The following is a 26,799-nucleotide window of genomic DNA, read 5'->3' as shown; positions in this document are numbered from 1 at the left end:
CTCTAATTGGCTGACTGCACTCGCCTGCTTCCCAGGCGAGCCAGAAGTCATCTCAAACGAGCCTATACTTTCATTCAATGTCACGATGCTGCGGGGGGAAGTAGGCTACTTCATAGCTTAACTACGAAAATAGTTTATCTGTTTATCTCCCTTTCTGCTGCAGCATGTTGAAGAAATAAATGTTCAGTTTGAACAACACCCATTCTGGTCATTAGAGCAAGATGATCGCTTCCACTACCAGGGCCGCCCAGAGAGATGGCAGTGCCCCTGGAGGGGTCCAGCCACTATGCCCCCCCCCCCCCTCCCCCTCTCTCCCCTCCTCCTCTCCTCTCCTCTCCTCTCCCCTCTCCCTCTCCTCCTCCCCCTTCCTCTTCTCCTCTCCCCTCCTCTCCTCTCCTCTTCTCCTCTCCCCCTCTCCTCTCCTCCCCTCTCCCCATCCCCCCTCCTCTCCCCCTCTCCTCTCCTCTCCCCTCCTCCCCTCTCCTCTCCCCTCTCCCCATCTCTCCTCTCCTCTCCTCTCCCCCTGGTTCCCCCTCTCTCTCCTCCTCTCTCCTCTCCCCCACCCCTCTCCTCTCCTCTGGTTCCCCCCGCCCACCCCCATCTGCGGTCGCCTTTTATACACGGTCCCTAACGGCGCAGGACAACGTGATTGGCTGGCTCAGATTTGAACAGATCTGAGCCAGCCAATCGCGTTATCCTGCTATGACGTAATGTCCTGTGTCCCATGACCGGATGGACCATATATGGACTTCCTCCCCCCGACTTCGCTATCATAGCTGCTGACTGTTACTGCACTATCCGTCAGATCCCTGTGCAATACATAAAGGTACATGGACGTTACTCTGCAGAAACTACAGTAACAAAATCACGAATTGCTGTTTTTGGAGCTCTGCATGTCTGTGTTTGTCTAGTTTTAACGTTAGCTAACGGCTAACATTCGCTAGTTAGCCAACCAACCAGCAGCTAACATTAGCTAGCTAGCTAGCTTACCGGAAGCAGTATTTTTTTCGGATGATGGCGAAGGCATAACCCCCCCCTGGCCCTCTCTGCCTCTGATTAGTGGCAGCGTTATAAACCATAGATATGACTATATTAAAAACATAAACACACTGGGTCTTTCATGCAGGCTAGCAAGCGTAACTGCTGTATGTCTGTCTGACCCACTGAGTCTGACGGTCTGACCACAGACTGTAGAAAGAGATGTAATGCAGGATAGCCAAGCAAATGTGTTTGGATGGAAGTTTGACGCTAGGCCAATCAGAGGCAGAGAGGGGCGGGTTATGCCTTCGCATAGCCTTCGCCATCATCCGAAAAAAAATATCGCCTCCGGGACAACAACGCTTCCTACCCAGCGTGTGCACGGCTTTCCGACAGGGGTGGTTGTTATGGCAACTATCAACAACAACAACAACAACTACTACTACTAACTACTACACGACATAAAGACCGAAATAGGCTACCTTGTTAATGTGTCTCACGGCCTAACGTTAACATTTAATATGAGCCGAATATCAGCCTGCGCTCAGCTATGTATACAGAAAGTAAACCGGATATTCAGGTGGGTTGTGACGGTTGTTATTGTTGTCAAGTTAAAACTGTCTATAAAACCTATGGTATAAAATAATAATAATAATAATAATAATAATAATAATAATAATGGCAGTGCTAACAAATACACAAAGTATGAAAGTATGAAAGTTGTTTATTTTCTGTCAATTTTGAACAATTGAAATACAATGACTGTATAAATTCAACAAAATCTGCCCCCCCGAGTAGTTTTATTTACATTCCATGCACTGCTAGACTGAAGCTACGTTTTTAAGCTATAGACTTAACAGCACATGTACACTAAAATACCACAAACTCACTGAGCATACATCGCAATAATAATTCCCCTGAATATTAAACATTCGAAGATATGTTTGCAGTCAGCTCTGAAAAGATTTCACAGTTGAGAAATGACTGTAAGGAAAATAGAAAATGGCACCAAGTATGCTACAGACAGTTTATCTTACATTCCCCATGTGTTTTACTTTGCAGAAATACTTAGGCGTCGGCAACCACAGGATGTAGACTTCAAGGCTGAGCATTTGGTAGAGTAAACAGTTCTGTTGCACCAATCTTGACTTTATAGCATCAAAGGAAATGAGACTATGATGAAAAAAACAATCTTACAAAGATAAACTCATCTCGATTTTAAATCACTTGACTTTTGTTTACAGGCATTTTCACAGATATCAATTACACACAACCTGATTTTATTAATAAGAAAAAAGTATCCGACATGTACAAATGTTACACAAAGTACTTTACCGTTAAATATGTACTCCCACTACCAAGACCTAGCTAAAAAGTAGTGTTTTAGACCTGGTTTTCTATTTAAAATATCAGGATACTGCAATACCTAGCACTAGCAATACCTGTCATTATTTCCCTTTGATCAGTTCCCTTGGCACAATACAACAAGGGCGGGCATGTGTCCACATAGCGTGTTTTGTTGGAGTGGGAAAAGCGCTGCCTGGAACACTTTTTGTGAGGAGAAAAGCAGATGATAACGTCACCTCCTGCTAGCTTACTAACGGTTAGCATCTCCGTCATTGCAATTGGTTTGCTGGGAAAAAGCTGTTCACTTCACCCGGCACTTTTCCGAAAAAATTGAACATTTCGGAACTTTTAATGAGGAAAGGGCAGTGGAGCTCAGAAAGAAAACACTTTATGTGGACACAGCCTAACATGCTCTTCTTCACTCTTAATACCAAACGTCCAACGTCTGTTCACTTAGCGGTCCCTCCCGTTAGGGTGTGGCGGCTAGACTTAGCGGTCCCTCCTGTTAGGGTGTGGCGGCTAGACTTAGCGGTCCCTCCTGTTAGGGTGTGGCGGCTAGACTTAGCGGTCCCTCCTGTTAGGGTGTGGCGGCTAGACTTAGCGGTCCCGTTAGTGGAGGTTAGGGGAGGTAGAGGCGACGGCAGGACAGGCACAGATAGTCTTCCACTATTTTGGGACGGCTGACATTCAACACTGGATCAACGTCGGGGCACTTCACAGCTGCTGTCAAAGACGGTTCCCGAGCCGATCTCTGCCTTTGACCGAATCATCCCAGCCATCCACAGTTCACCAGCGGTGATCTATGGTGTGATATCTCCCAAAAGGTCAGGGGTCAGGTAACCCTCCGGCGTGGGCATGGGCTTGGGCAGTATTAGTCGGAGAGCGGGTGTGGGGTTTGGCGTGAGTAGGAGGCTGTTCTGCCTGTCCACGCCCTCCACCACGGTGTACACAGCAGCAGGGGGAAATGGGGACATGGGAGTCATATGGGGTTCTAGATAGGGCCTCTGGTACTCTCCAAAGGCTTGGCGGGGCACAGCACTCGAGTCTTCTCTCTGGCAGGGTTCGCTGCTCTCCCCTGTGGACAATCTTGGGCTCATCTTCCCTGCGTCCAGCTCTGAGGCGTAATCTCCGTGATCTGCATTCACTACCAGGAGCTGAAAGTCGTTCTTTCGGGTTTCTTTCTCCTTTCGCATCGTACTTCCTTCCTCTGTATCTTTCCTAGTGGTCTTCTCCACCTCCGTCTGTTCCTCAGGTGTCAGCAGCAGCTCTCCAGACGGCCTCACCTCGCTCACCTGGGGGGTAGGCGTGGATAATAAATCAGTATCAATATATATCAGGCTAAACTATGCCTCGATAACAATGATATATGTTTACATTTTCAATATGCACGATTTACAGCATCAGTCACTGACTCGGTAATCTCTCAAGACAGATTTTCAATTTGCTTGAAAATCTGTCGGCATGCTCGAAGAAAACACAGAGAATAGTGCTCCTATTATCTGCTGTCAAACAGGTAGTCTGTTAGCTCCACCTGTTGCTTTTGTAGTGCTGGTGCTCGTCGGACTGTAAACACCTTAAAGGGATAGTTCAGATTTCTTTATGTGGGGTTGTATGAGTATGGTATGCGCCGGCTGCATTCTACTGCATGTAGTACACTGACTGCAAGTACCTCATACAACCTCATATGAAAAAAATCACAACTATCCCTTTAAGAGCCCGATATAGCAGTCAGTAAAATTAGCATAAAGGGGCGGCCATTCCCAGATTGCCAGACTGCTGACCCGGTGCAATGTGTTTAACCCATTGATACCTGATGCAGCATTTGTGTGTGTATCCCTTTAAGACCGCGAACCGCGGTCGCGGTCTTAAAGGGATACACACACAAATGAGGGATATACACGCAAATGCTGCATCAGGTATCAATGGGTTAAGCAGAATGCAGTAGACTCAGCACATTCATTTTTCATACGTTTGTAGGCGCAGACATCCGTTGTGACATAAATGGCCGTTCTTGATGTTTTTTTCCTGGCCTTTACAGTGTTAACACACAAATTGGCTAATATCGTAATAATCATCGTATCGACTGATATGAAGAAGTATATCATGATATCGATTTTGGCCATATCATCCAGCCCTACCTGTGTGTACAGGTCCTCCCTGCCAGGGACCACAAAAGCGGACTCCCCGGCGATGTGGCTCTGGACGGGGGTGCTGGGCTCGGAGGCGGCCGGGCCTGAGGCTCCCTGGTTCCGGAGGAGCGGGTGGGAAGGTGATGCCTCCGGGTCACTGGGGAGGTCCGGGTCACAGGAGCTGGCGCGGCCCGAGTCGTCGTCTCTGAAGCCGATGGAGAGGGGAGAGCAGTTGGAGGACACAGAGCGCTCCATGAGGCAGTCGGTGTCCAGGTCTGTCAGTCTGTCGCTGGGCTCCTCCATGTCCAGGTCGATGAACTCCACCCAGGGGTCGTCGTTGTACAGCTCCGGCCTCAAATCAGGGTGGCCACCCAAGATCGACGTCAACTCCCCGAGCTTGCCTTTCTATACGATCAAAGATGTGGAGTTAATGCAGTCAAAATGATTCGAAAATGATTTCATTTGTCTTATTTCTGGTGAACAAAATGTTTGCACTGCTACTGAAGCAGAGCTGCATCGCGTGGCTCATTTAGAGTTTTGCTCTGATTAATTAATTTCTTTGCTCAGGACCTCTGGCACGTGCTCTATTATCTTCCCGATGTTCTATTTGAAGAGTAGCTCAGCTCCAAAATGTATTTACGAGGGAAATACCAAGTCAATGCAGAAATGCTGACTTGATGAAAAGGGCTGTTGTTGGTAAATAGGCAAATACATATTTATTGTACAGTTGCAGCTACAGTGTAACTTTTCAAGAAGCGATACATGATAGTATACCAACATGTAGCTGTTAAAATAGGGTGAGCACGTAAATGTATGCATAAACCTTGCTTTTGATTGAGAGAAAAGGAGAAAAAATAATTAAATTAAAATCACAGGTGTTTAGCTCTATAATGTTCCAGAACACGTCCAGAGCGCTCAACAACTGTGAATTCTGGTGCCTCCGAATCAGTCCTTGTGTACCGTCACACACACTGTAGGAACATGTAGATGAATACCTTGAGTAGTTCCGGGTCAATTCCTTTGATTTTAGGTCCAGGAACAGGAGGCAGAAGAATGACCATCAACCTTAGAGAAGCACAGTGGGATCAGGTTCAGTTTGAAATCATGCAAATCAGAAATTCAGAAAACAAACTGAATTCTTGTGAAATCTCTACAACAGCAATCGGAAAGGGACCAGTGCTTTGAATAAAATATAGATTTCTCTCGTCCTCGACTCATTTCAAGATGACATTCTTTTTCAGACCTCATGTAGAAACACTCAAGATACATATATGCTTCACTGTTTTACACCTTCAATATAGGTTAGTAACATCACTAAGTAACTAGAGGGCACTCAGTAGAGCGCATACCTCCACCAACCTTTCTACAAAGTCTCGTGGTATTACGTGAATCCGTTTGGAAGTTAGGCGCTTTTTTGTGATTGGCCACGCCCTTTGGCCAGTGGGCGTGGAAAGTTAATCATTTCTAAGTTGACCCATAACCTACTTTTCTACAAAGTTTAGTGCAAATCTGTTCATAACTTTTTGAGAAATCCTGCCGACAAACAAGCAAACAAACAAACTAACAAACAAACAAACAGACAGACAGACAGACGGGGACTTTCATACATATAAAGATCTGGAACGGTCTATATAATTTCAATTCTTTCCAAAACTGTCCAGACCTGCACAGAAACCCTACAGGTGTTAAATACTTACTTTTGCTGGCGGGAGACAACAACCAACATCAGGATTCCCATTAAACACAAGGCAGCAAAGATGAGCAAGACTGTGACAGGGAATCTCGACACTGGGGACAAAAAGAAAATACACACAAACACAATTTAATGAATAGAATGCATCATAAAAATGACAAAGTGGAGAAGAAATATTCTGTTAGTTGGTTTATTCATAGCAACAGGGGAAATTCACCTGCAATTAAACACCTTAAGCCAACAGCCAGGTTACTCCATGCATGCATGAGGCTCTCACCTCAGGATGTACAGGTGAGAGTGGGTTCTGTGGGTGCCCACGGGTCTCCCCTTTACAGACAGGCCCACTTTGTGCTGGTCCCATGCGGTTCTTTGCGGGGACCATGCCGTTTTTCTCTGCATGCACTATAAATGTGTTATTCCACCTATTCTGTTTGAGTGTTTCTGCAAACTATGGGGTCTGTAAACAGTCTTGGAATTGCATTTCTCATTGTTGTTGCTGGCCGCTAACTTCAGATGCAGCCTAAGTGATGTTGTTGTGGAAGCGTGCCTTGAGCGTTTACCTTTAGAAGGGACGATGATGAAGATGGTTTTGTTGTGGAAGCGTGCCTTGAGCGTTTACCTTTAGAGGGGACGATGATGAAGATGGAGTCGCTGAACTCTCCAAAGTGTTTAATACCCAGCATCTTGCAGCGCACCCGGACCTCGTGCTCCACGTTCGCCTGAAGCCCGTACAGTGAACACTCTGTGCTTTTGTGAAGGTCGACCTGTGGAGAACTCTGTGGAGGAAACAGAGTTTTCATATCAGTGTGCGAAAATCTCTCAACATTTAAAAGCCCACTCCGTAATGACAACACAAATGAAAGAGTCGTCACTCAACAACAAGTCAAAATAATAATGTTTGTTTATGTGTGTAAGTAATTCAGTAAATACACAAGAATTTTACTTTGCAATTTATAATTTGAAGATTGTCTTTCTGTCTGCTCCATATTCTGCTATTGCTGTGATCGCGGCGCTGCAGACTGCACAAAGACAAGTTCCTCCTTTGTAATATGATGCCTCACTATTGCTATTAAAATAATGTAGAAGCAAACCATAGACACCTGTAAGTTGAAGCAACCTTGACAATTCTATGTCCTAAGAAACTATCTTTTTTGATCTTATCTGTTTATCTTTACCTTCAGATGATAAAGGTTTTTCTACAAACACAAGCAATCAACCTTTAAGCTGAAGCAGAGTTTTGGTGTGTCTTCAAATGACTTTTGTACTGTACTAATTTGTAGAACGTATACTAAAATTCTGTATACTTATACATGCGACATGACATAATGTATACATAATTTTTTTCTTTGCTTTATTACTGCATTTTGACACACTGCATAAAAATCCTTGAAACACTGATTTTGGCTTCTTCTTTTTTTTTACTAGCAAGTATAATATAACCCTCCTTGCATCAGTGTTGTAGTCAAGTCACTGTATCTCGAGTCTGAATTGAGTCTCAAGTCCCCAGTGTTTGAGTCCAAGTCCAAGTCACCAAAGAAGAGTCCAAGTCGAGTCCCCATGATCTGAGTCTGAGTCTGGAGTTCTTGAACATGAGCGTGAATCCACATGTAGGTGGAACACACGTACCCGCCCTTGTATGAAATTGAATGTCACGGTATTACTATAGCTATAGGTATTACTATAGCTATCGGTATAGGTATTATACCTTATACCTATACTTGTATAGTATTGTATTGTATAGTATACGGCTATACGGGGCGGCTTTAGCTCAGGAGGTAGAGCTTTACCTCAGGAGGTAGAGCGGGTCGGCCAATGACACAAGGGTTGGCGGTTCGATCCCCGCTCCCTCCCAGCTGCTGTCGTTGTGTCCTTGGGCAAGACACTTAACCCTCCTTGCTCCCTGCGTGGCAGCCTGCCGCCATCGGTGTATGAATGGGTGAATGTAGACTACCTACTGATTGTAAAGCGCTTTGGATAAAAGCGCTATATAAATGCAGGCCATTTAGTATACCTACTGTACCTATACTATATTATACCTGTATTACTATAGCTATCAATATCTGATTTCTGAGTTTCTGGGAGACACCACACAAGTCTGCAAGAGTGCCGACCATAACAAGCTGTTACTTTAGTTTGCTTTAGACTTGGTTATTACTGCATAGCTTACTGTAGTTCTGGACAGTGAAAGCCTGTGTGCGTCCATTGAGAGGCAGGTTCCCTTTTTTCTGTCATACGTATGTCTACTGTATGTCTATATGAGTTTTAATTTGCTGCATGTCGGATGCGTGATTGACGCTCATGTTAATTGGCATAGTTAGCTCACACATTGGATGGATAAGCTGATGTAGCGAGAATTAGCAATGACACGTGGAGCATCACAAGATGGCGCTGCTCAGTAATATTACTTAGACGGGGATGTTGAATGTTGAATGCTTGTAATGTTGTTTAGCATGTTATTTCCATGCTGTGCTAGAGAGTATTGAGCAATACAGCATATTAAGATACAATAAGATAGATATGGGAAATGTTGATTATGTGTGGAAAATATTACATAATGCTACATTATTGTATATTATATATTGTAGGGTGCTGTGTGTAATACTTAAACATAATTGATATTTATATTTTATTTTCTATCCAGAACCACACCAATTTGAGAAATCATACTTCCTGTCTGAAACGACAGTATAATGCACAGTGCGTGAAGCTGAGAATAAAGTAGACAAATCAATCTCAAGAGCATTTTGACTGACGCTCCACAGTGATTACATTAACTAACCAGCAAGCTAGTTCGTGCGAGTCGACTATATCACCCTCTATCACTATCACTATATCACCCTCTATCACTATCACTATATCACTATATCACCCTCTATCACTATATCACTATATCACCCTATCTGATTTAACAACAACACTGCCTTGCAATGACATAAAACCTTTCATTTAAAAAAATGAATCTGTCCAAAAAGACAGCTTAGGTATACTTGGTATTCTCGACTACGCGCACTGCATTTTGCCAATTCTAGTACTCCATGCTAGCAAGAAATTCATATACACAAACAGTCTCACTTTCCACAGGTCCGAGTTGGCCTGGCGGTGCTGGACCTGGTACTGCAGCGTCATCCAGCCCGTCTCCACGTCTGCAGATTGAGGCGGCTCCCAGCTCACCATGATGTCAAAGTGGGTCGCAGTCAGACCCACATTCAGCAGGGTCCAGTTCAGCCCGACTGGGGGATCCGGTCGCACTGAGGAAGCCGTTATTATACACTATTAGCACAGTTTCATCATTCACAATCCAACACAAATGATTTTTTTCTTTCTCAAACGATAGTACCTCAGCACTGATTACATACGCATACATTTATTGGATCCAACTAACAAAGCTTACAATAATAATGTATAGTGATAAATTAACATGTTAATGTATTCTATATATTAGCCAATTTGCCAGGAAGCCAACCGTAGTTTGAAGTGGCTTCTAAAATAGTGGATGTGCTTTGAGAGATTTGAGCTTCTGTGGTCTGTAGTAGAGCCCGACCGATATATCGTTCCACCGATATTATCGGCCGATAACCGATATATCGGTATCGGCCGATATGTTGGCCGATATGCCGATGTTTTTTTATTTTGTATTTTTTAAGTTATCGACAGCATGTCGTGTATGTAACTCAAATTATATTTTATATTTGTTCCGTTTGTGTTTTTGTATTTCTAGTTATTTATAATTATTAAATTCCGAGTTCGGTTTACTGTTTCATTGCATTGATGTCATTTTGGACAATAACGTTTATTGATAAGCTGTAAAATATCCTCCCTACATTACATATCTCAAGTCATGTCAAGTCATATCTTTGTCAAGTGTTTGATATTTGAGGGATCATTGCAAAATAATTGTGTAATACAATGGTGTATTATATAATATAAGAATATCGGCCGATATATCGATATCGGATTTCTTTTTACTTCCTAATATCGGTATCGGCATCGGCCTCCAAAATCCAGTATCGGTCGAGCTCTGGTCTGTAGTAGACTGTAAAGGTGGCCTCTTGCTCTGCTCACCAATCTCTTCGACATGGAAGTAGTCCTCATCATAGAGGGTGGCCTGGTCCTCTGAGCGCAGCTGGACGTTATAGTATGTCCAGATGGACGTGTAGCTCTCATTGAAGAAGCACTCGTGTAGCCTGGCAGTGCTGTAGTGAGGACACTCACTCCACTCTTTAGGAGAGACATGGGTGGGTCTGCAAGGGTGGGAGAGACAACACGGACGATAAAACACTGCATGTTTTGTTTTTAAGTGTTCCTCTAGGTTTCATGTCTTGTTTGATACATTGTGAAAATGATCGTTTCATATTGTATCCAGTTCAATATTTTTTATTGATGTGATGTGATGCAATGGTGAAATGATCAATACAAAAATTATAATAATAAAAGGGAAGGTGACAGGAAGCACTGCTTCCGTTATTTAAAATGTCTTCAATAGCCTGACTGCAACTAAGGCAGATTCTGGATGAGCATCGTCACAGCAGCTGTTGATATTAAAATTGAAAATTAATCAGCTATTTCCAGCAGCAGTAAAACAGCAATTTCCAGAAATCACATAGTATTTTGTTAAAATTAATATCTCACAACCAACACTGGACAGGGCCTATTCATAATATTCCCGTGATGTCACAAGCATTTTCCTACCAATATGGCGCTATACAATACACACAGCTCATTGGCTGTTTGTGTCACTTGATTGTAATCACCTGTTAATTGATTACAATCACCTGTTATTTTGCTACCAAGATGGCCGTGTGCTGATGTAACAGAATACTATCAATACATTTTGCTATGTTTAACGGAAAGAAGTTTTGCTTCGTCAACTGAAAGAAAGGGTGCAGGTGTGCCTACAGGTGTGCCTACAGGTGTGCCACGACATGCCCAGCAACGCTTAGACAATACAATGCACACATTTGAGCTGTGAAAGCAATGCACCTGCATAACCTTGACCAGCAGGTGTTGAGTAAGAATGAGGGGGGAGGGGGGAGTGGGCTTTCACCTTATTCTTTGCCCACACATGGACGCTTCCGCATTACGTCATTCCGTAATAGTATTTCCGTTTTGACTTGCCAAAAACTCCGCAGGCAAGATGGCTGCGCACACTCCGCATCTAAACTGGCAGAATTACTCCGCCATAAACTAACATATCTTGGCCAATACGTATGTAACATGCAAAATAAAACAACCCGTAATATCTTAATTTGATGTAGAATGCAGAGGATATGTAACTGTTTAGTTAAACTTGCATTCCAGGAATATTGTGCTCTTAAGATGACGTTAGTGGAGTCGAGGCTGTTGCGTCCTGAAACCCACTAGCGTAACCTATGTGCGATTCTAAATAACGCATCCGAGATAGAAACGTTATGAATATAGCCACGTTATAAACAACAAACTAACGCTGGTGATCCGTATGGAAACAGTGTTACTCGAAATGGTTAAAAGTTATTATCAATTTGGTCATTCAGTGGCATTTTACTGCCATATAACATAACTAACTAGTGGCTAACCACAGAAGCCACAGAAGGCAACTAGCGCTGAACCGGAAGAACAAATACGTTTGCGTTGAACGCGGAAGAGAGAAAAAGTGGGCGTGGTGAATAAGGTGAATATACCGCATTCAAGACAACTCGGACCGCCGTAAGTTTCAACACGGAACCTCCGGCCAGGACAGATTTGCGTTCACGCTGCACCTCCCGCTCGGGGGGAAAACCCAAACTGTTGCTATAGCAACCCATGTTAGCATGGTAGCTACCTACTAGTGAACAATGCTAACCGAACATGCTGAATGTTGAATTTCATACAGAGCGAAACACAGATGACACAAACACATTAACATTACATCATTAAGACCTCCATTTGTGTGTTAAAACGTCAACAAACGTCTTTATAATCATTTTGTGATTATGATTAACGATGCAAGTTGCCATTTTGATGTGGCTGTGACGTCAACTCGGAGAAACCGGAGCTCTGGATGATACCCGAATTTCCGAGCTGTAATTCCGGCCTGAACGAGCGTTCAATTCACTTTTTACAGGTCGGAACCCATTTTTTCCGGTGGTCCGAGTTGTCTTGAACGGGGTAATAGTATGAAGGGATTCAAATGGCTTTGAATAAATTATCATATATATAATTTATAATATTATCAATTATCTTTATCATGAATGCTTTCTCTTTCTTTCTTTCTTTCTCTCAGCGACGGTTCTGGGCAACGACTCGTTCTACTGCGGACATAGGCGAGCATCGATGTTCTTGAAGACATCAACTCAAAATGTGAAAAATGTTTTGTTTCTGTTCGTTACGACGGCTTTGCTCCACTTCCCCTCACTTTTTTTTGATGTAGAACAAGCGGAGGTCGCCGGACTCTGAGACGTTCTGGAATGTTCCAACATTCCAGCTGCAGCGGAAGGTCTCCATGTTGGTGGACACACAGCCGGTGAGGTGGGGGCGTTTCTGGAGGAGGACTGTAGGGAGAGAGAGAGAGAGAGAGAGAGAGAGAGAGAGAGAGAGAGAGAGAGAGAGAGAGAAAGAGAGAGAGAGAGAGAGAGAGATAGAGAGAGAGAGAGAGAGAGAGAGAGAGAGAGAGAGAGAAAGAGACAGAGAGAGAGAGACAGAGACAGAGAGAGAGAGAGAGAGAGAGAGAGAGGGAGAGGGAGAGGGAGGGAGGCAGAATGAGACACATTATTTAGAAATATTATATATTAGAAATATATAATAATTATATATTAGAAATATTATATCTATTAGAAATAGTATCTTCTTAGGCCATGTCCCGACTAGAAGGCCAAATCTGATTTGTGAACTTTAGTGACCTATTAATGATTCTATCCAGATTGGTTTTATGAGTCTGGACGCTCCAAGTCTGATTTGTGTCACTTGTCCCAAACCACATATGGAGGTCTGGACACACACAGATCCGACTTGAACACTTGCCCAAATCAGATGTGTGGCAGTGCGGACACACTCTCCCAAATCAGATTTGGGAAACCAATCAAGATAATGATGATTAATGACTTCAGCAGCAAATCGGATTTGCCTGTAATGTGAACATGGCCTTATATCTTCCCCATTCCTATTCTGATATCCTACATGTCTGCTATGCTCATTCATGTGTTGCAACACGCATAAATCAAAATCACTCTCAAGGTTGGATGAGCTGCACTTGGGGGGAGGGAGTAAACGCCAGTAACCCGATTCCTGTAGCAGCGCGGCCACAGGGCAGAGAGACAGCTGCATTTTCCTGGAAGTCTCTTGACTCTTGACTCTAATGTATGCCGCCGTCAGCAGGGCAGGGAGTTCACTAGCAAGGCTTTCGTGGAAAGCGGTTTGTTTCATCTGTCCTCAGAAATGCTCTTGGCACTGAAAACGCCATGTGCATCTGCCTCCGCTGACTGCATGGACTCACACAGACACTGAAAACGCCATGTGCATCTGCCTCCGCTGACTGCATGGACTCACACAGACACTGAAAACGCCATGTGCATCTGCCTCCGCTGACTGCATGGACTCACACAGGCACTGAAAACGCCATGTGCATCTGCCTCCGCTGACTGCATGGACTCACACAGACACGTTTTTGCAGTGAGAAAATCACAGGTTTAAACAAACAGCAACTGAGACATTTTCTATGGGGCCAAGTGGTAAGGTACACCTGTAATAATGTGCATAGTAAGGGCTGCGTATTGGCAAGGACCTCGCGATACGATTGTATCACGATACATTGCGATACAATACATATTGCGATATATTGCAATACTCTACATAATTTCCTGAACATTTTAAAATAGAGCTGAAAATACTACACGCTGTGCACCCCCCAGGTAGTGTAATAATATGTACATCACTTTATATTGGAACTACCGAGTGTTGAGTGTCTTACTGAACGCACTGAAATAAATAGTATTCTTATTGTGTCACTGAACACACGGCTGTGCAAAAAAAACCGATATGGCGATATATCGCGATATTTTTCTGAAATATCGATACAGTATTGCGGAAAAGTATCGCGATATATTGCCGTATGGATTTTATTGCACAGCCCGGCTAGTGCATATACCTCCATTTAATTAGGGAACTTGAACAAACTATCATTTCATAAAATATCATTCATCTCTGAATCTATTAATTTATGAGCTAGTAGCTCTGTGCTCTCCTTTGCATTGCAGCATTGCCACCAGAACGCCACCAAAGCGTTGACATTGTGCTCTCCTTTGCATTGCAGCATGCCAACCAGAACGCCACCAAAGCGTTGACATTGTGTGAAGTAACCATGCTGAGTGTTCACATTCCCATGAAGCTTTCTGATCAATGATCATCATCCCTCTCCTGCAGCAGCAAGGTTCTCCTTGGTTCTCCAGCTGGCTGCAGAGGAACAGCACCCCCCCCCCCCCCCCCCCAGACTGGCTGAGGACCAAGAAGAGTGAGGACAAGATGTCTCCTCTACTACAGCTGTGAGGCTGTGCTCAGAGGAGGAGAGGAATACCTCTGGCCTGCTTTAGCAGTTCTACTCTGTGTGTGTGTGTGTGTGTGTGTGTGTGTGTGTGGGGGGGGGGGGGTTAAAAATAACCTGTTTACAAGATCTTCTCCTCCTTAGGACTGTGCTCACGAGTCACCTCAGGATTAAGAGGAAAATCAATGTGACACTCAGCTATGTGGAGAGGTTTGGGAGCTCATTTATCATGACATTTATCACGTTCTGACAGGAGTCAGAACATGTGTGCGTGTGCATGTGCGTGTGTGTGTGTGTGTGTGTGTGTGTGTGAGAGAGTGAGTGAGTCAGAGAGAGAGAAAGATAGAAGGAGAGCGAGAGAGAAGCTGAGATACAAAGTTCATCATTGCCACCTCCTGAAAACACTAAACATTAATTTGTGGAACGTGGCTCTATGCTCGCTGTGTGTGCATTGGTTTCTATGCAGGAAGTGGGCGGGGCCGACCGAACCCTCACAAGCCGGTTTCTCTTCTGTTGAAAGAAAGTGCCCCTGAGTGAAAGAATAAAGTAGAGATAGGTTTCTCTTCTGTTGAAAGTGCCCCTGAGTGAAAGAATAAAGTAGAGATAGGTTTCTCTTCTGTTGAAAGTGCCCCTGAGTGAAAGAATAAAGTAGAGATAGGTTTCTCTTCTGTTGAAAGTGCCCCTGAGTGAAAGAATAAAGTAGAGATAGGTTTCTCTTCTGTTGAAAGTGCCCCGGAGTGAATAGAATAAAGTAGAGATAGGTTTCTCTTCTGTTGAAACAAAGTGCCCCGGAGTGAAAGAATAAAGTAGAGATAGGTTTCTCTTCTGTTGAAAGTGCCCCTGAGTGAAAGAATAAAGTAGAGATAGGTTTCTCTTCTGTTGAAAGTGCCCCTGAGTGAAAGAATAAAGTAGAGATAGGTTTCTCTTCTGTTGAAAGTGCCCCTGAGTGAAAGAATAAAGTAGAGATAGGTTTCTCTTCTGTTGAAAGTGCCCCTGAGTGAAAGAATAAAGTAGAGATAGGTTTCTCTTCTGTTGAAAGTGCCCCTGAGTGAAAGAATAAAGTAGAGATAGGTTTCTCTTCTGTTGAAAGTGCCCCTGAGTGAAAGAATAAAGTAGAGATAGGTTTCTCTTCTGTTGAAAGTGCCCCTGAGTGAAAGAATAAAGTAGAGATAGGTTTCTCTTCTGTTGAAACAAAGTGCCCCTGAGTGAAAGAATAAAGTAGAGATAGGTTTCTCTTCTGTTGAAAGTGCCCCTGAGTGAAAGAATAAAGTAGAGATAGGTTTCTCTTCTGTTGAAAGTGCCCCTGAGTGAAAGAATAAAGTAGAGATAGGTTTCTCTTCTGTTGAAAGTGCCCCGGAGTGAAAGAATAAAGTAGAGATAGGTTTCTCTTCTGTTGAAAGTGCCCCGGAGTGAAAGAATAAAGTAGAGATAGGTTTCTCTTCTGTTGAAAGTGCCCCGGAGTGAAAGAATAAAGTAGAGATAGGTTTCTCTTCTGTTGAAAGTGCCCCTGAGTGAAAGAATAAAGTAGAGATAGGTTTCTCTTCTGTTGAAAGTGCCCCTGAGTGAAAGAATAAAGTAGAGATAGGTTTCTCTTCTGTTGAAAGTGCCCCTGAGTGAAAGAATAAAGTAGAGATAGGTTTCTCTTCTGTTGAAAGTGCCCCTGAGTGAAAGAATAAAGTAGAGATAGGTTTCTCTTCTGTTGAAAGTGCCCCTGAGTGAAAGAATAAAGTAGAGATAGGTTTCTCTTCTGTTGAAAGTGCCCCTGAGTGAAAGAATAAAGTAGAGATAGGTTTCTCTTCTGTTGAAACAAAGTGCCCCTGAGTGAAAGAATAAAGTAGAGATAGGTTTCTCTTCTGTTGAAAGTGCCCCTGAGTGAAAGAATAAAGTAGAGATAGGTTTCTCTTCTGTTGAAAGTGCCCCGGAGTGAAAGAATAAAGTAGCCTAATTGCTGCTGTGTTTGCTCAGCGTCGTGCCAAGCTGAGTTCACTTGTGGAGTAAGCAAACATGTCAGGATAGGTTGGCTGATATCAAAAGGCCTCTGTGTGAACCCAGCTGCTGCCCGGGCCACAAAAACACATTTCCCAGATGGAAAATATCAATTTGCAATGCTGTACGCTCATTATCAGGCTCCTCGGAGTAAACATGTTGACAGCGTTGTGGCGCTAGCAGCAGACCTACCAGGTCTATTTCAGGACGGACAAAAACATCCTCCTTCACTCTGCTTTCATTAGGCCAGACTCACTTCCTGTTAGCCGTCATTTCCACGGGAGCAGGAAGTGGCGGCTGGGATTATTTCCTGGAAAAGGTCTGATTCACACCCTTCATGCTGCCGCTAAATCCCACACATAAAGTCAAGCAGAATATGGCCTTTTCGTCCACGGCACCTCGTGATGTTAATGAATCTGCACGACGTGCGCGGCGCTAACGCACGTTCACTAATGTCTTCCCTGTGGAGCACAAGAGCAAAGTGATTCACAGTCACGTGTTTGGACTGCATCAGTCTGGTGGACAGAAGGTGCCAGACCAGAGACCACTCAACATCTGGGATCTCCAGTTCTGAAGCTTGGCTGCCAAAACAGATAACATTAGGTTATCATAAAGGCAATGTATAGTGCAGCAATGATAGTACAACAGGCAGCATGCCAGCTCTCTAGTCCATTGGTTCTTAAATGGGGGTCCGGGGACCCCCAGGGGTCCGTGGCACTTTGCCAGGGGGTCCGCAAAAAGTTTTCAGGAAAATAAAAATAAAACTTTTTTTTTGTGTGCAAAAGCTTCATAGTTCAATGAAAATATTTTATGCTTTAAATCTAACATGGTTCATGGATTACATTCTAATCTAACAAACCTATCAATTTAAAAGTCAAGTACGTTACCGTGGAAACAATTAAGCTTAGCCCAAAATCCCAAATCAGAATGAGGGGGTCCCCGGTATATTTTCTATCTTGTAAGGGGGCCTTGGCTGAAAAACATTTGAGAACCTCTGCTCTGGTCAAGCAACACAAGAATCACATTTAGAACAACGTGGTCCAGATTGCTGAGTGATAGAATCCACTTGAGAACGTACGGCGGCTCGCTGGGTGGATGTGGAAACGCAATCTGAGAGTGTTCAAATTCACTGCTTCACGTTCTATTGGCTCACGCACGTGTGCGTTCTATTGGCTCACGCACGTGTGCGTTGGGACACTTGCTCGCCATTGGTCAATCCCCCCCCCCCCACGCCAATAAAGCAGAGTTGGCTGAAGGAGGGGAGGCCATGGGTTCTCGGCAAAGCTTTTCTGCGAACGCGTTGACACAGACGTGTGTTTGGCTAAAGCGTGAAGCTCATCTCGTTAACCCCGCGCATAAAAACGTGGGACAAACACAGCCTCTTTCAAGTAGCAGCAGAGGGGGAACAGAGGAGGCAGAAGGGGGGGGGAACCCCCCCTCAGTCCACACTGTTACGTAACACCAACACAAAGCACACGATGCTACTATGTGACTTCATGGAGCGACTGTACGTCTGTGAATAAGACGTAGCTCATGTATGCAAATATACCGTGTGGACGTCGTCACTGAGAGGCTGTTTGGTGAAAAGGGCCTCTCTACAAAACGACTAAACAGCTTTGCCATTGTTCAGCAGGCTCTGGTGGAGACATTGTTCAGCAGGCTCTGGTGGAGAGCGCCGTCGCTGCTCTCCAGAATTCCTGGGAAGCCACTTCACTAGAAATGTCCTTCTCTCTGTGCACACTGTTGTTGTGCAACAGCCTTCCTGCTTGTGTCAAACGCACGGTTACTAGGTGACTGTAGAAATCTGATATTATTCCAGGGTCTGGATTTTCCCATGGCTCATAAAATGTAATTAAGGAAATAATCAGTTCCATCTGGTGTTATATAAGCCCCCGCCCCCCCCCCCCGCTACTTGTTTTATGATTTAATAGTCCAATTTAGATTTATAAAAATAAAATGCACCTATAGCTATCACAGAAAGCAGCATCAATGACAAACGTAAAAGTTGCACAACATATCACATAACATGTATTATGCAATAAATAAAAAATATGACATGATGGTACACCCAAACCTGTGCCAAGTCATCAAATCCTGCAAATACATTTTTTTTTTTTTTTTTTTTTTATAATGTTTTAAACTCTAGGAGGAGTTATAAATAAGTGATGATAGAATCATGCAGACTTCATCGTCCCTACTGAACACCTTGTACTTTGGTTGCTTTTTTCTTCTCCATATTTTTTTTACATTTATTTTATATACATTTATGTGTGCATATAAATAAATAGATAAATAAATAAATAAATAAATGAACAAATAAATAGATAGATAGATAGATAGATAGATAGATAAATAAATAAATAAACCTAAAGATAAAACTAGCCCAAAGCACAAGAAATATGCCATATTACCATAGGCCTGTAGGATGAGAGACTTCCTTGATCTACAGATGCAAGTCAATTGAAAAGGCTGTCTAGCAAATGAAGAGCCATTCAATATAACACATTTGATCAGACGTACCTTATAATATAATACACATAATATATATATAATATAACACATTTGATCAGACGTACCTTCTTGCTCAGCGGTCAGTTCCAGCGCTGAGACAGTGAAGATGTGCAGGAGGAAGAGGAGCGCGGTGAGGGCGGCAGCCATGGCGTTCCAAGTCTGCAGGGAACATGTGGTGAATGTTACTAACTCAGGAGAACAGTCAGCTCAACCGCACCACCCACGGCCCAGCCCCCAGCACCACAGCACCACCCACAGCCCAGCCCACCACCACCACAGCACCACCCACAGCCCAGCCCCCCAGCACCACAGCACCACCCACGGCCCAGCCCACCACCACCACTCCTCAACGTGCCAGTGAGATCACTTTGCCTCCTGCAGTGCTCACTGCTCAGGGTTCAGTGGGCATGGAATCAACATGGATAGGGTTCAAGGTTGCATGGTTGGATACATGATGATACAAATGGATGCAACCGCCAAATGCCCTCACGTGTGTAAACCCTCACCTACCAGCCCTCACGTGTGTAAACCCTCACCTACCAGCCCTCACGTGTGTAAACCCTCACCTACCAGCCCTCACGTGTGTAAACCCTCACCTACCAGCCCTCACGTGTATAAACCCTCACCTACCAGCCCTCACGTGTGTAAACCCTCACCTACCAGCCCTCACGTGTGTAAACCCTCACCTACCAGCCCTCACGTGTGTAAACCCTCACCTACCAGCCCTCACGTGTGTAAACCCTCACCTACCAGCCCTCACGTGTGTAAACCCTCACCTACCAGCCCTCACGTGTATAAACCCTCACCTACCAGCCCTCACGTGTGTAAACCCTCACCTACCAGCCCTCACGTGTATAAACCCTCACCTACCAGCCCTCACGTGTGTAAACCCTCACCTACCTACCAGCCCTCACGTGTGTAAACCCTCACCTACCTACCAGCCCTCACGTGTGTAAACCCTCACCTACCAGCCCTCACGTGTGTAAACCCTCACCTACCAGCCCTCAGTGTGTAAACCCTCACCTACCAGCCCTCACAGTGAATTAAAAGTAGCTTATCGATTAGACACTCAATGACATCCATTATGCACTGTGCTTTTCTTTTCTTTTTTGCTGATTTCTTGAAATTTGAACACTTTGTTTAAATTCTAAACTCCTTCTAAATGTTCTTTCCCCTCCTAAGTAGCCTAATTGTTCTTGTTCAAATTAGGCTACTTAGCTAATTAGCAAAAACGCCATTTTCATCAATCTTTCTTAAATTAGAATCACACGGATAGAAGCAGGAAACAGAAAAGGCAAAGTAAAAACAAAGATGACGTTGGATTATATCTACTCACGGTTCAAGTGATACTTATTCTTACATTTTCGTCAATTGACTAATGATGACATGAGTCCGGCATTTGATTAACCTGAACAGCGTTGGGGGTCGTTCATCAAAAAAAGTAATATATTACACATTACTTTAAGAAAAAGTAATGCCTTACTCTACTTAATTACTGCCTGGATAAAGTAATTACATTACACTACTCATTACATTACTTTTGCGTTACTCCGCAACATCGCCTGAGATGCATTGTCACCTAATTGCCAGTGAACAATATAAGTTAACATGAAATCTTACATAATTCCCCAGCACTAATCCCTATCCTAATAAGGACATACACTCCTCCCCGTCCCTCCAGCACATCCAATCTAGCTGTTGTGTTGTGTAATTGAGTGCATGAAAAGGGCACCGCACATTTGGGGGTTCCCCCCCCCCCATAAACCTGCAGATTCAACCCTGATCCTGCAGATCATTGAAGAACTTATGTAATGCAAGTAATGCCATAAGTGATTGAATAGTACCTGTAATGTGATTACTGGATACTTGTTGCAGACAAATGTAATGTGATTACAGTAATGTGTTACTTTGTAATGCGTCCCCCCCCCCCAACACTGAAGCTGACACGGCCAGATGGTTTCAGACAGAAGCATCTGGGAACTGGTCCTCAGAAGCTGTTTAAGAGGCTCTTTGAAAAACTCACACGCAGGTGTTGAAGTAAGTGCTGCAGCTTTCAGAGCAGTTCTTCTGAGAAAATGTCATAGAAACTTTGTGGTGAAGCGATCACATTATTCAGGGTCAAGATACAATAGTATTGCGATATATTGAATATTGCGATATATTGAATATTGCGATATTTCGATATATTGTCACTCCTAACTCGTTTTTTCCTACCTTTTCCTTGACCTCACCGGAAGTAAAACATGCAGTGTTTTTTGGTTTTGTTTTGTTTTTGCCCCACACGTAGGCTACATTATTAAGCTTCTCTGGACTCAATACGCCACTGCAGGCGCGGACTGCACCATCGGGCGCGTCGGGCAGATGCCCGGTGGCCTGGCATGGCATTGCCTGCATTTTTTATTTTATTTTTGCAATATGGATACTTGGCGTCCAAATATCGATACAATATCGTCAATATCAATATCAATATTGATCAATATCAATATCAATATATATCAAATATCGCGATACTATGGTGTATCGATTTTTTCCCCCACCTCTAGCCACCAGCCAAATGCTGGTAAAATATGCAAGTGGCTGGTAGATTTGCTTCCCTCACCAGCCCCCAAAAAAACAATGGTAATCTATTGAGTGGCTGGTAAAATGTTAACATTCATTAGCTGTTTGGCTGGTGGACAAAAACGCTAATTTTAGATGCTGCATTATGTCTGACATGTGTTGTTTATGTGTGCATCTGTTGTTTATGTGTACATGTGTTGTTTATGTGTACATGTGTTGCGTATGTGTGCATCTGTTGTTTATGTGTACATGTGTTGTTTATGTGTGCATCTGTTGTTTATGTGTACATGTGTTGTTTATGTGTGCATCTGTTGTTTATGTGTACATGTGTTGTTTATGTGTGCATCTGTTGTTTATGTGTACATGTGTTGCGTATGTGTACATGTGTTGTTTATGTGTACATGTGTTGCGTATGTGTACATGTGTTGCGTATGTGTACATGTGTTGTTTATGTGTACATGTGTTGTTTATGTGTACATGTGTTGTTTATGTGTACATGTGTTGCGTATGTGTACATGTGTTGCGTATGTGTACATGTGTTGTTTATGTGTACATGTGTTGTTTATGTGTACATGTGTTGTGTATCAAGTTCAAGTTCAAGTAGTTTATTAATGTCCCAAAGGGCAAATTGGATTACAGCAGGCATAGAGGCTTGAAACATAAAAACATAGAAGTGCAAACCATACGTACAATGACATAAATAAACAGGATATAACAACATTTAGACATAAGATGAGCCAATATAAAAGAGCATATATCTGGTGCGGCTGATAAAATAAAATAAAACAACACTAATAACTTAAGAACGGGATGAGCCAGGGCTGATACGGCCGATAGAACAGTATAAAAACAAATTAAAAACAAATTAAAAAAACATAAGAAGAGCTAAGAACATAAAAGAGCCGACTGCTGGTACAGCAGATTGATGAAACGTTAATTCCTCAGTCATCTTTTCCTTCCTCCAGCAGCATTCACTGCACGGATGGAGGAGGGGACAAAGGAATACTTATACCTGTTTTTGGTGGTCCGTGGGACACACAAGCGAAGGCCGGATGGCAGTAGCCTATAATCCAAACTGAGTGGGTGGGCACTGTCTGTGCGGATGGACAGAGCTTTTTTTGAGCACCTGTCTGTTATAGATGAGGTCAAGGCTCTCCAGTTGGATGCCGGCTACTTTAGAAGCTGTTTTCACAATTCTCCAGAGGGAGTTTTTATCCTTGATACAGAGGTTACCGTACCAACAGATGAAGGAAAAGCAGATAACAGATTCAATATAAGCACTGTAAAACAGTTTCATCAGGCTCTTGTCTACTTGGAACCTGGCTAGTTTCCTCAAGCAGTAAAGGCGTTGCTGGCCCTTCTTGCACGCACAGCATGTCGGTGTTTAAGTCAAATTTCAGTTTGTCATCAATAATCGTGCCCAGATATTTGTAGTTGGTTACAATGTGCACTGACTGACCATGGACGACACTATTCTGGGTAGTACGGGGGGGGACGTCTGAAATCAATACAGATCTCTTTCGTTTTCGAGATGTTAAGTTCTAGGAAGGCGTTGTTGCACCAGGACAGGAAGTCATCATCCATAACCTGACCGTGGCGATAATAATGATAATGCCATGATAATCGAATCCGAGACAATTATGTAATATGACGACAAGTAGGCTAGTAGATACATTTTCTTATGTTACATTTACAACCATAATTGCGATGTGGCCCGGGATGAAACACCCCTGGCCTAGACATGTTTCATGTTCCTGTTCAAATGTTCCCAATCTGAGAAGGAGGGAAAGGACCGAGAAGGGTTTGTTTCCAGTTGTATTGTATCCTATCACTCAACATAGCCTAAGCAGAACCTAACCTTCTAATCTATGTCTATCTATCTACCACAGTTGGTCTCACCAGTTGAAGCCTAACGCCTGTTTTGTCTCAGACTAGCCCCAAAGGAACAACTGTTTTCTCTTGGTTTTGGTTGTGTCGCATGCTGATAAGACAGACAGGCACAGAGAAACGTCTGCTCCTGCAGACTCAACTGCTCACACAGCTGCAGACTCAACTGCTCACACAGATGCAAAAACTATACATCACATTGCTTATATTTTGACATTCTGAGTGAGAGCAGAAGTAGCACGAGAGTTTGATGTATAATATGTCGTGTTAAAGTTGTGTGAACTGTCGCAGTTTTAAAAATGTAAACAGAGTCAAGCCGGCTAGAGTCAGACACTCAAGCCTCGCGCCACTTGGGCTCCATAGGGTTCCATTGCCGTTGCCACCCAGTGACGCGGTTTGTTTACCAAAATTCTGCTCGGCTGATCCCTCGTATAGGCTTTTTCCTATAGGATGCTTAATGCTTTGAACTTAATCTGCTATCATTGAGTCTTCTCTTACTCAGTGACTTTGTAATTTGAGTCTCAACCTTGAGGACCACTCATTTAGTCCACATTAGAGCCATGGATCCGGATTTGATGAGATTTTGCGTCTCTCACCCAAATCTGAGAATATTTTGACTGATAATAATTTCATATAGAATTCCAGTATCTGTATTGTAGGTCTAGATAAGAGTGAAACAAACAATGGTTCACATCTTTCTTCTACACTCTCTGATGCTGCTCACTTCTTGTAAATGAAATAATGCTGAAATTGATCAATTTGCTTGGGAACCACTGGAACCCTCTCTCAAGGACCTCTGGTGGTCCCCGGACCGCACGGTGAAAACCACTGCCACCAGAGATATTAGCCTATTCAGCATATCATTGTGGTCAAATTAAATTAATAATAGGTTAAATTAATAAATTAATAAGTCGTGATATATCCCATTTTTAACACGTTCACTGCCAATGACGAGTTGACTCGTCAAAAAAAATCCAACGGTTGACTGCCAATGACGAGTTGACTCGTCAAAAAAAAAAAAAAAAAAATTTTGACGGTGGGACGTGGATCAACGCCCCCCACGTCTCCTATAAAAATATTGGAGCCACCGAACGTGTACAACCCATTCCACCGACCCACTAAGTGGCGACAGTGCTCTCCAGACTAGAAAAAGCCGAGCCAAAACTGCAGGGGAACGCGCGAGGAAACCATTATCATACTGTAAAAACGCTTTCGCTTTCGCGCATTATCGCGCTGGGAGCTGGCAGTGGGGGATTGCAAATTTGCATAATAGATTATGCGTGCAACACACTTTGAAACACCGGCAGAAAGCCCACAATCGCACGCAGCTTCATTGCAGCTGAGCTCACAACCGAAACGACTCATGCAGACTCGCCCAAAGAGCAGCCGCCAGCAGCCAGGCAGCACAGACAGGCAGAGCCTCGCTTGTGACAAACGCTGCAAAGCCACCAGAGACACACCCACGGAGGGAGGAGTTTGAAGGAGAGGGGGGTTTCCTGCTGCTATGGAGGAAATTACTGTTCAAAACTATTGTTTAGATGTCTGACGTCTTACGCCAAAAATAAATGGTTAAAGTGACTGTTCTATCGAATTTCACAAAAAGCCATTTATCTCAGAATAAATTTTCAGACGCTGAAACCATGCTGTATTCTACTGCTAATGCCTACATAACTACTAACTCTACAAACTAACTCTTTTAGACAGAGAAAGCACACATTCTATTAGTTCTTTTGAGATCATTTGTGTTCACAAAATCTTAGCAGAAAAGAATCCTCGGCTCTTGCAAGATGAGCCAGAATCCTCAAAAAAAAAACTTGGCAGAACCTACCTACAGTATTAATTGAAAAAACGGCTGGCAGTGAATGTGTTAAGTCTCAAACCTGGAGATATCACATCATTAACCCATTGATACCTGATGCAGCATTTGCGTGTATATCCCTCATTTGTGTGCGTATCCCTTTAAGACCGCGAACCGCGTTAACGCGGTTCGCGGTCTTAAAGGGATACGCACACAAATGCTGCATCAGGTATCAATGGGTTAAAAAAAAAAATCACATTTACCTACAGTATACGGGACAACAAGGCAAGAGTGTGTTGTCTCTGAGTGAAGTGTTGACATCTGTAAAAAGTTGATTAAATCTGTCCAAGAATCCCAGACCGGTTTTGAGTCCCAGCCAGGTATACCAACCATGGAAACCATGCAGTCAGTCAGGTAAAGCAGCGCCCCCTCAGCACTATATGGGAGACTGTAAGACATGCAGTAGGGCTTCTTCACTCCATGTAGGCTACTTTGAGTTGCTCTCTAATCCTGTGCACAGAATGGCACAGGATTGTAATTTAAAAGCAGCCACCAAAAGACATTGACTGAAGTCTGTGTGTGTTTAATGTTTGTTTCCTTGTAGATGAACTACATCACAAATGTACATTTAAATGTAAATGTGTACAGTATGTGTGAGTGTGATGAAGGGAAATGGCAGGTACATACAGTATGGGTGGTGGTTGGAGGTAAACACTGAGCAGACTTACATCCTTCCTTTCCCTGGGGCCAGTGAAAACTGTCTGAACACGCACACACACCACTAGCCTACACTAAAAATGCAGCCAGATCTATTCTAGATAGCCTACTAACAGCTGACATGTAGTTAGCCTACATGTAGGTCTATTGATTAGCAGACTTGTCAGACTTCAGACTGTCAAATAATAGCCTAGGCTATTATCTTAATAGCCTGTGTTATCTCGCAGTTATTTCACAATATTGTTGATCTATCCCTACAGTGCAACGGGTTGGTTTGAGAACCTTGTTTGACACCTGACACCAGTTACGAGACATGTAAAGGAGGGTAAAGAGCGTTGCTGGTAAAGAGCGTTGCTGTAACATCGATATGCATTGTATACAGAGTACAGAAGAGTATAGACAGTATATACAGTTAGTAACGTTCGGCTATTACAGATGGGCTATTCTATACAGAGGCAACAATACACTGTTCAAGTCACCGCTGTGGATTAAACGTTACGGCACCACGCGTTGACCATCTGACCTGACGCCGACATAAACAACATGGACACTCACTCACTCACTCACTCACCTCTCTAGGAAATAGAAACCCCGCCTTGCTCTCCGTCCTGGAGATGAGAGGGCTCCTTGACACAATGTTGTGCAGCAACAACGTCGAACACACAGGAGAGGAGAGAGAGAGGATCAATCCCTCAGCGCTCAC

The 26,799-nt window shown here is 43.5% G+C and overlaps 1 protein-coding gene across 2 annotated transcripts; it reads right to left on the bottom strand.

Annotated features, from left to right (window-relative positions):
* Window positions 1-1,744: 1,744 nt before the first annotated feature.
* On the bottom strand, window positions 1,745-26,799 carry LOC310795602 (growth hormone receptor-like). 2 transcript variants are annotated; one of them, XM_083657672.1, is made up of 10 exons: window positions 26,668-26,799; window positions 19,201-19,294; window positions 12,518-12,653; window positions 10,210-10,388; window positions 9,220-9,395; window positions 6,767-6,923; window positions 6,152-6,242; window positions 5,450-5,519; window positions 4,464-4,859; window positions 1,745-3,617 (listed from the first exon to the last, which is right to left on the bottom strand). In XM_083657672.1, exons 2-10 carry the CDS (start codon window positions 19,280-19,282, stop codon window positions 3,126-3,128), a joined length of 1,779 nt encoding a protein of 592 aa, XP_083513798.1. In that variant the 5' UTR covers window positions 19,283-19,294; window positions 26,668-26,799; the 3' UTR covers window positions 1,745-3,125. The 2 variants fall into 2 exon arrangements, with proteins under 2 accessions (XP_083513798.1, XP_083513799.1); XM_083657673.1 differs by having other exon boundaries at window positions 6,767-6,911.

The sequence above is a fragment of the Poromitra crassiceps genome, assembly GCF_964638095.1.
Source record: "Poromitra crassiceps genome assembly, chromosome: 21".
NCBI lineage: Eukaryota > Metazoa > Chordata > Actinopteri > Beryciformes > Melamphaidae > Poromitra > Poromitra crassiceps.
Note: the sequence above shows the minus strand (reverse complement) of the source record. Positions and strands in the feature narration are given on the sequence as shown.

Bases quoted from the DNA above. Each gene is read 5' to 3' on its own strand.
- LOC310795602 (XM_083657672.1), bottom strand. From the start codon at position 19,282: ATGGCTGCCGCCCTCACCGCGCTCCTCTTCCTCCTGCACATCTTCACT. The intron at 9,396-10,209 runs GTGAGCAGAGCA...CGGCTTCCTCAG, and splicing joins CTTCCATGTCGAAGAGATTG to TGCGACCGGATCCCCCAGTC. The intron at 4,860-5,449 runs GTATTCATCTAC...TTGATCGTATAG, and splicing joins TTGACCCGGAACTACTCAAG to AAAGGCAAGCTCGGGGAGTT.